We start from the raw sequence: 10,360 nt of genomic DNA, 5'->3' as shown, positions 1-10,360 counted from the left end.
ATATATATATATATATATATATATATATATATATATATATATACACATATACAATGTAATATTATGCAGCCATCAAAAGGAATGAAATCTTGCCATTTGCAACGACATGGATGGAACTGGAGTGTATCATGCTGGGTGAAATAAGTCAATCAGAGAAAGATGTATCATATGATCTCACTGATATGAGGAATTCTTTATCTCAGGAAACAAACTGAGTGTTGCAGGAGTGGTGGGAGGTGGGAGGGATGGGGTGGCTGGGTGATAGACATTGGGGAGGGTATGTGCTATGGTGAGCGCTGTGAATTGTGTAAGACTATTGAATCACAGACGTGTACCTCTGAAACAAATAATACATTATATGTTAAAAAAAAAAAAGGTAGTAGGAAGGGAGAAATGAAGGGGGGGAATTGGTGGGGGAGACGAACCATGAGAGACTCTGTACTCTGAGAAACAAACAGGGTTCTAGAGGGGAGGGGGTTGGGGGGATAGGTTAGCCTGGTGATGTGTATTAAAGAGGGCATGTACTGAATGGAGCACTGGGTGTTATATGCAAACAATGAATCATGGAACACTACATCAAAAACTAATGATGTAATGTATGGTGTTTAACATAATTTTAAAAGAAAGGATAGAAAAATCTATTATATTTAGATACCATTGGACATCTGTTAGATAAAATCCAAAATATTGACAGCAAGTGCTGGTGAGGATATAAAGCAGTAGGAACTCATTCATTGCTACTGGGAATATAAAATGATAGTTTGGAAGACAGTTTGGCAATTTCTTACAAAGGTAGACATAGGCTTTCCATATAATCTAGCAGTTGTGTTCCAATAATATGAACTCAAATGAATTGAAAACAATATCCACACAAAAACTGGTACATGAATGTTTATAGAAAATTTATGATTGTCAGAAATTGGAAGCACCCCAGATATCCTTCAACAGGTACATGGGCAAACAAATTGTGGTGCATTCATATAACCAGGTATGATTCAGCACTAAAAAGAAATCAACTATCAAGCTATGAAAACACATTTGAGGTACCTTACTGTAATAATGCATGTAAGTGAAAGAAGCCAGACTGGAAAAGCTACATACTATATGATTCCAACTATGTGACATTCTAGAAAAGCTAAAACTAAAGTAGAAAATTAGAGGCTGTCAGGAATCCAAGGGGTGCGGGAGGGGAGAATGGGTGACATACAGGGCAGTTTTAGGACAGTAAAACTATTTTGTATGATAATATAAAGGTAGATACATTTCATATGCATTTGTCAAAGCCCAGAGAACTATACAACAGAAAGAGTGAACCCTAATGTAAATTGTGAACTTCAGTTAGTGATAATGTATCAGTATTGGTTCATCAGTTGTAACAAAGGCACCATGTAATGCCTTCTTTATGTGCAGCTAAAATTACACAAAAATAAAATAGTTTAAAAGATTTAAAAGGTAGGAGCATAAAGAAAAAGATGGACCAAGTATTGCTAGGTTTTTGCAAACATTAGAAGCCACTCTAGCAAATTTATGCATAAAAAGAATTTATTAAAGGCTATTAGGTGACTTGTAGAATACCAGGAGGACCAGATCTGGAGATGACTGTTTAGCTGGGAATAATATGTAAATCACTATGCTGCATTTATTTCAGGAGATCATCCCTATCTGAATAATGATTTCACAGGTATTGAATATAAGACATTTTTTTGAGATCTCTGTCCCTACTGCCTCTAATCTAATACCTTGATGTCTCTTCAAAAATTGTCCATCTTCACCAGAAAAAGAATTCCACACATTGTCTACTTTCTTATGTGTCTCTTTTTGAATATATGCCTTGCATGGGTGCATCTGCTTGTAAGAGTCTTTTGCCTCCAGTTGAGTTTCACCCTGAACCTAATTTTATGTCTTCATGGCTCTCCCTGGTACCACGAATTCATGTACATTTGTAATGGTTTTCATCAGAACAACTGAATCTGAATATACTGATATTATGTGTTGACCCTATTTAAAAAAAAATGATTGTGAATATGGTCAAGAGAGTTACTCTTTTTTGGCAGTATGGATTCTCACATCCAACAGTGACTAAAGACTTTGTATATATTGTCAGAAAGACTGTTTTAAACCAAGATCCCTGAATATGCTGTCCTGCCTAGAAGAGTCAGATGTAGATTTTAATATTCTTTTGTTATCTGATTTGTCCAGTTCAAAGAAACCATTTCTTTGCATATTTTAAGCCTAATTATATCTAATACTTTATTATATTTTACTGAAAGAGTCTGTGTCAGGTACATTTAACTGCATTATAAACTATTTAAAATAAGTATTGTGTAAGTTATCACTTTGATATTACCTGAGTTGGAAAATTCTGATATGCTTACAGCATTCGTCTTAAGAGTCTCAATGCCAACACAGATATAGCTTCCCTGGCACGGAAGGTGGTTGAAGAATGTAAACTTATTCATCCCTCAAAATTAAATGAGGTAGAACAGCTGTTGTACTATCTACAGAACCGCCGTGATTCATTGTCAGGAAAAGGTAAGTAGAATTCTTCACTTTTTAATGCATAACCAGAGTTGTTTAACTATAGTTTGTGCTTTTTATTTTTGAATGGTGGGGTTTTTTTTTGTTATTTTATTTTGTTTTGCCAGTATTATAAATAAGAAAGTGAATGAAAAAATAAATCTATTAGTTTCCTGTGTACAAGGCTCTATATTAGATGCTTCCACACAAAATGATCTGTTTCTATTTCATACTGTGGTATGTGTGTATGTTTGTGTATGTGTACACATGTGCTGAAATCAGGAATGAAGAGCAAATGTCTGTCATACTGACTCTAGAATAATAAAAGAAGAGAATTGGGGCAGAAAAATCCATTTTCTCTACCCCAACTAGATTTATATTTTCTAAATTTTTTCTTGACACTTAATTTATAATTTGAATTGATTACTCAGGTATTTAAATGTTAAGATATGTGTTATATATTTTAGACTATCTTTTAGGATAGTTTTATGACTCTTTCTTAGGAAAATATTGCTCTTTCATTCTTAATGTCTTCCTTGTTGCCATTCTCCTAGCTTCAATTTCCTCATAAAGAACCAAGCCATTAAAATATTAGAGCTAAGCAATTGATTATTTTTAGAAGTTATCATCAAATAATCTAAACCAAAAATGAAACAAAATAAAAATACAGACATTTCAATGGAAAATCATCTAAGATTATTGAATGCTATATTCTACTTCATAGTACTAATTAAGTTTACATGTCTTTCACCATTGTGAGTTCTAAAATATGGTGCCTTTGAAATAATTTATAAGTGCTTAAGATTATACTAAGTAGAAAAAAGTAAGAGAAAATTTGGACATTTTTCAAATTATTTCAGTCTTTTCTCTATCCACAGCAAATAAAATGCCTTGTGTCTAATACATTTTTTTTTAGTTAACCCTGAATATAATATCTAATGTGATCAATATGTATTTTTGAATTAATTAAGTGATTATAAATTTATTTGAAAGCAAAAATAAGCAGTTTGAACTTGATTGCATCCAACTACATCACTGGCATTCAATGTATAATTGTTAATTATTCATAATAAGTGGTATAAAGAAAAATTATTAAATGTTTCATGATAGACTATTCTGGTTAAGATCTTTGTAAATGAGGGAGATATCTTCTTCAATAAGTTAAATAAGTTGAAAGTGAGCAAAGTAAATCCTGTACTCTAATAAGATGTGTGTAATACTTATTTTGAGTTGTACAGTGTAGTTAAAATTGATCTTTCCTAATGCCTAATTAATATAATCTTGAATGCATTTATATTAAAATTACTAATAAAACCCTTTAACTGAGTTTTCAAGGTAAATTAGTCTTCTCACCTTCTTTCCCCCAAATTAAAGGAATATGAGGAAATTTTCATGTCAAAATATATGGATAAATCCATTAAAATCAATCTGTTTATATAGATATTAATGTTTGAAGACATAAATGAAATAGTTACTATGTTGAATACACACTTATTTTTAAAAAACTGTTCCATTTTTCTTTTTTAACTTTTTTACGTGGTATTCACTATTTCAAAGCCAAAAACCTTGCCCCCTAAAAGTGATTGAAACAAAACAGTAATACTTTATTTTTGTGATTCGTTACCTTAAGTGATTTTTTTAATTCAGTTTTTATATTAATCAACCCATTAATGTATCTTTTCCTCATCCCACCTTAAATGTGAATTAGGAAGGGACTATTTTGCTGCTTGTTGGCAAGTCTGGCTATTTACATACCCAAGAAGTTAATGTAGGAGGAAATGAAGTTATGACTTTGGGATCATTTATATCCTTGATATGCTCATTAGAACAGATGGATTATAGATGAACATTTTTTATCTTTTTATTTCTTGGAAAAAAGATGATTTCATAAACTATTCAGTTTTAAGATCCCCAGCTCAGCCATAATTAAACTCAGCTGCTGAAAATAAAAATTACCCAGAAACTCTAAAAACCTAGTTCTTCTCATAAAAAACAAAATCTTTTTACAGAAAAAAAAGAAAAATCAAGCAAGCCTAAAGATCCACCTCCTTTTGAAGGAATGGAGGTAAGACTATATTCTGATCTACTAGAGAACTGATTGATTATAAGGTTGTTGCCTTTTCCCATCAATAATTCATACAATAACATTAAATAGATAGGGATATTTTAAAAATTATTCAACTTAGAAGTACCTAGAAAAGGTAGATATTCAGTATTTCATATAGGGAAAAGTTAGTGGTATTTTTTTAGATATAATTTATTTTGATAGTAAGTTTTGAAATGTTTTAAATATTCTTGTTGCCTTATGTTTTGAAATATTGTTTAACCAGTTGAAGTAGATATAAATTATTTGCATTAAATTTAAGATATTTTATATTAATAGGCCAATTTTAGAGTTTATGGACTTCCTATTTTCATATGGTTTATAACTACTTTTGTATTGGAGTCCTAGCACCCAAAGGTCTAATTTTCCCCTCTACAAAAGGATGGCTACTATGAGTCCTTAGAAAATTTGTCTGTTATTAAAAGGGCAAAATGTCATTCTTTTAACAGTGGCTTTGTTAAATATTGTTCTTTTGGAGTGCTTCCTTTTCCTTTCTTTCAGATTGATGAAGTTGCTAACATTAATGATATGGATGAATACATTGAGTTACTATATGAAGATATTCCTGACAAAGTTCGGGGTTCTGCTTTGATCCTGCAGCTTGCCCGAAATCCTGATAACTTGGAAGAACTACTATTGAATGGTGATTTATATCTATAAATATTAAAAATAGAAAAATTGTTGTATAATATGGTTTTTAAGGAGAAAGCTAAAATTATACCAAAGTTAGGAATGCATTTGTTCCCCAGAACTTTGTTACCTTCTTATGAAAAATTTTTAACTTAAGAGCATAACATTTAGGGCGCCTGGGTGGCTCAGTCGTTAAGCGTCTGCCTTCAGCTCAGGTCATGGTCCCAGGGTCCTGGGATCAAGCCCCGCATCAGGCTCCCTGCTCCGCGGGAAGCCTGCTTCTCCCTCTCCCACTCCCCCTGCTTGTGTTCCCTCTCTCACTATGTCTCTCTCTGTCAAATAAATAATAAAATCTTTAAAAAAAAAAGAGCATAACATTTAAATATTCTCTGAAGAATTCAGAAATCATTTAAACAACAAAAATAAAGCATTAATGATACTGTATCTTTTTGTTGTTCTCTCTGGAAGACTTTTATCCTTTCAGTTAGGATACAATATCAAACTTCTGACATTTGCACACATATGTATATGCTTTTATTAAATTGGTTAGAGTTCCAAAATTAGTTTTTTTCAGTAGCGCAGCAAAAATATGTATTAATCTTTATAAGTTTATTTTGATTGAATTTGATGCTCTCCTTTCATTAGATGTGCTAGGTAATAAAGAAAAGGAGATAAAATGCTCTTAAAATCTTTTTTTCTCAGTAATACATTATGGAATTACTTTAAGTTCACAGTTTTCTGACTATACTTCTGCCAAAAATAAAATATGGAAGATGTCATTATTATCTGATTTTCCATCACATGATAAACAATACCTTTTTTTTGTTTTCATAATTCTTCTATGGAGGCTGCACAGTACACACCTATACTTTGTAGCTTGGAAAATATATACAAAGAATTGTCCAGGAAATCCTAGGATGTTACTAGTGTTCTATGTAGGAAATTTGTACATTTTAAGTTAAAATTATACAACTCATATATTTTTTAAAAAGATTTAGAATATTATAGATGAAACCCCCTTTGACCATTACTCTATAATCTGAGTTTGGAGTGCATTCATTCTTCTAGATCCTTTTCATATATACCTTTATATATATAAAATATATATATATGAATTTTTTATAGAGTATTACTTTGTAAGAATTTTTATATTAATAATATCATACTACTTTTTTGTTAATTTTTTCCATGTAGTAATGTTTTGAGATTACATGCAGATAGAAACATATAATGTAATTAGTTTTTTTTTTTTAAGATTGTATTTATTTGAGAGATAGAGATAGCGAGAGAGCACAAGTGGGGAGGAGAGGGAGAAGCAGGCTCCCCGCTGAGCAGGGAGGCTGACACGGGGCTCGATCCCACGACTCTCAGATCATGACCTGAGCCAAATGCAGACCCTTAAGCAACTGAGCCACCCAGGTGCCCCATAATGTAATTATTTTTAAACAATTTTGATTATTGCTTTTTATGAAGCTTTATATAGCTTTAGCCATTCCTCTACTGATCGGTCATTCGCTTGTTTACAAATTTTTCAGTAGGGAATATTGCTTCAGTGAATATCTTTGTACATATCTTCTTCCTTTTTTTTTTTTTTAATAGACATAAAGCCATTTATTTAAAGCATGGATCCAGGATACTTACTGACACTTGTGTTCCCGCAGCAGGGACCAGAATCCTATTGCATTTTAACTGAACAGAAGTGATTTTGTGTTTATTTTTCTTATGACTAAATTCCATGAATCCCTTAGCCTATTTAATTTATTGAGTTTACTTTTTTTCCAATTAATTAACATATATTATTTGTTTCAGGGTACAGGTCTATGATTCATCAGTCTTCTATAACACCCAGTGCTCATTACAACACATACCCTTCCCAGTGTCTATCACCCAGTTTCCCCATCCTCCCACCCCTCTCCCCTGCAGCAACCCTCAGTTTGTTTCCTAAGATTAAGAGTCTCTTACGGTTTGTCTCCCTCTCTGGTTTCGTCACAAGCAAGGAGTTCTTTACAGTGTGTACACAGAAACAGAGGTCACACAGAAATACAGGTCATAACATTTTAAGGGATTTTGCCAAACTGTCTTCCGAAATGGTTGTACTGCTCTGTCCCCAGACCAGTGGAATGTGAAAGCCATCAAACTTTAAATTTTTTGACATTGTATTATGGTAATGAACAAGTTCTCTTTGTTTTAAGTTGCATTTGCCTGATTTCTAATGAATTTACTTTTTTCCTCATGTCACTAGACTTTTGGAATTTCTACCCTGTTTTGAAGTTTGTATTCCTGTGTATTCGTGTGTGTGTGTGTGTGTGTGTGTGTGTGTGTGTGTGAGAGAGACTATACGTATATTTGCATTTTGCATAAATATATGTATAGTCTTTATATCCTTTTTTACATGTATAATTTAGTATATAAATTTATATCATTTATATCCTTTTTCTTTTATGTGCTTAGAGATAGTTTCTCTCAATCTTTTCTCTTTTTTGTATCATATCTTTTTCCATCTGTTTACTTTCACCCTATTTGTGCCTTTGAATCTAAAATGTTTGTATTAAAAAAAATAAAAATAAAAAATATAAAATAGTTTATATTGTAGAAAGTATATAGTTGGATCATGCTTTTTCTTTAATCCATTCTGCCAGTCTCTCCCTTTTGATTGGAGTGTCTAGTCTATTTACCATTAATGTAATTACTCATAAAGTTGGATTGTTATTTAACACTTTGTATTTGTTTTCTACATCTTTTATCATTTTTGTTCTTTTAGCCCCTTATTACTGCCTTCTTTTATGTAAAATGGATATTTTTTAGTATACCGTTTTAATCCTTTTGCTGTTCTTTTATTATGTTTTCCTGAATTATTTTCTGAGTGTTTGCCCTAGAATTACAGTTGCCATCTTAAATTAAAATCTAGTTCAAATTAATAGTAATTTAATTTGAATAGTATGTAAAAACTTTGCTCCAATATACCTTTATTCCCTCTCCAGTCCTTTGGACTATTTTGGTAATACAAAGTACATCATTACACATTATTTGCCTGTCAGCACAGTAATATAATTATTGATGTATGAGTTTTTTTAATCAGATAGAAGAGTACAGTCAGAAATATGTTTATACCGTCTTTTTATTTATATAGTTATCTTTGCCTTTGCTCTTTATTTCTTTGTGTGGATTTAAGTTCTTCTCTGCTGTTTTTTCATTTAAGCCTGAAGGATTCTCTTTAGTATTCTCATAGGGGAGATTTAATATCAACAAATTCTTTAAATTTTTGTTTACCTAGGAATAGGAATGACTTAATTTTTCTTTGGTGTTTGAATGGGTAGTTTTGCTGGATGTAGAATTCTTGTTTGACAGTCTTTCTTTTAGTACTTTGACTATACCATCCCATTGTCTTCATGTCTTCATGGTTTCTGATACGAAATTGGCTGTTAATCTTCTTAAGGATCCTGTATAACTATTGAGCTGCTTTCTTGCTGCTTTCAACATTTTCTTTGCCTTTGGCTTTTGCCAGTGTGACTATGATGTGTTTAGGTGTCGATATTTTTTAGTTTGTCTTGCTTGGAGTTCATGGAACTCTTTGGACCTGCAGATTAATGTTTTTCATCAAACTTGGGAAGTTTTGGGCATTATTTTGTTAAATATTCATTTAGCTCCTTTCCTTTCCTCTTGGGACTCCCATGTTAATATGCTTGTTTGGTGCCCCATTGGTCTTTGAGGCTCTTATTTTTCATTCTTTTTTCTTTCAGTTCCTTAGACTGGATAATCTTAATTGACCTACCTTTTAATTTGTCAGTTCTTTCTTTTCTAGTTCACGTCTGCTGTTAAGACCTTCTAATGAATTTTTCATTTCAGATGTACTTTGTAACTCCAGAATTTATATTTGGTTCATATTTTTTAATTTGTATCTCCTTATTGATATTATTTGTTTGATGAGACATCATTCTCCTACCTTCCCATACTTTTCTTTAGATCTTTAGATATGGTCTTCTTTAGTTCATTGAATGTATTTACAATAGCTAGTTTAAAGTCTTTGTTTTATAAGTTCAACATCTGAGCTTCCTCATGGACAATTCCTATTGACTCCTGTGTTTACTGAGTACAGGACATAGCATCCTGTTTTCTTGCATGTCTTTTAGTTTTTATTGTTGTTGAAATAATATTGGGGCACTCCCTCCAGGGCTTATTTTTACTGTTGGTTTAATGAGTTTCTTGGATTAATTCTGAAAAATCTGTATTCTTTGTGCCGCCACTGAAGCTTTCTAGTTCAGTTAGTTTAGTGTTTAATGATTGGATAGAGGTTTTTTAAATGCCTGGCCCTAAGTGTCCCAACCTTTGCTGAGGGGCTGTGTGTGTGTGTCTGTTGGAGCATGTTTTCAGTATTTAAGCAGGTAGTTTACAAGATCTTAGCCTTTATTTTTTTTAACTTTTTTTTACTTATTTAATTAATCTCTACACCCAACGTGAGGCTCAAACTCATGACCCCGAGATCAAGAGTCTCATGCTCTACTGACTGAGCCTGCCAGAAACTCCCAAGGTCTTAGCCCTAATTCCTGCTGGTACATTGCCTCAAGATTGGCCAGAGATGAGAGAGTAGGTCTTTCTTAGCTCTTTCCTGGGCATTAGCACATTCCTGCACTTATACATGGCCTTCTGGTTTCCCAGGAATATATTGGAGCTTTTCAAAGACCTTGTAAATATCTCATTCCTGGTTTTTCCTTTTAAGGTTGTTTGATTAGACTCTTGTTAACCCCAACTGGCAAGGCTACCACCTGCAGTTGCAATGTTGCCACCAGTGGTTTTCAACAAATGCCCTGGGTATAAACCTGTACAAAGCAATTTCTGAGTCAGGTCAAATAAATGCAAACCCTGGGAATGGAGCTTTCCAGCAAATATCCAGATGGGTCACATAGTGACAGCTCACTGGAGTGGGGGTTTTCAGGAGTGCCACATTGTTCTGCTTCCTCCAGTTGGCTGCTATGCTGCTGTTTTTCACAGATACTAAAATTGTGATGCTGTTGGTTTTCAAGGCTTCCACAAAGTTATACAGAGGGGATAGAATTAGGGCAAGTTGAAACATTTTCTCTTACTAAGATTCAGCCATATTCTTATTGTTGT

The 10,360-nt window shown here is 32.7% G+C and overlaps 1 protein-coding gene across 4 annotated transcripts in view; it reads left to right on the top strand.

The window, feature by feature from the left end:
- KIFAP3 (kinesin associated protein 3) overlaps positions 1–10,360 on the top strand; it is a 223,801-nt gene that overhangs the window by 53,964 nt on the left and 159,477 nt on the right. For all 4 annotated transcript variants that reach the window (XM_073900002.1, XM_025877952.2, XM_025877955.2 and 1 more), the window contains 3 exons: positions 2,378–2,532; positions 4,527–4,582; positions 5,123–5,264. In XM_073900002.1, coding sequence (XP_073756103.1) covers positions 2,378–2,532; positions 4,527–4,582; positions 5,123–5,264 — 353 coding nt within the window. The remainder of the gene's footprint in view (positions 1–2,377; positions 2,533–4,526; positions 4,583–5,122; positions 5,265–10,360) is intronic.

The sequence above is a fragment of the Callorhinus ursinus genome, unplaced genomic scaffold, assembly GCF_003265705.2.
Source record: "Callorhinus ursinus isolate GAN/ISIS: 27379988/994484 unplaced genomic scaffold, GSC_fseal_2.0 scaffold13, whole genome shotgun sequence".
Lineage (NCBI taxonomy): Eukaryota > Metazoa > Chordata > Mammalia > Carnivora > Otariidae > Callorhinus > Callorhinus ursinus.
The sequence above is the reverse complement of the archived record's forward strand: the minus strand, read 5'-3'. Positions and strand labels throughout refer to the sequence as shown.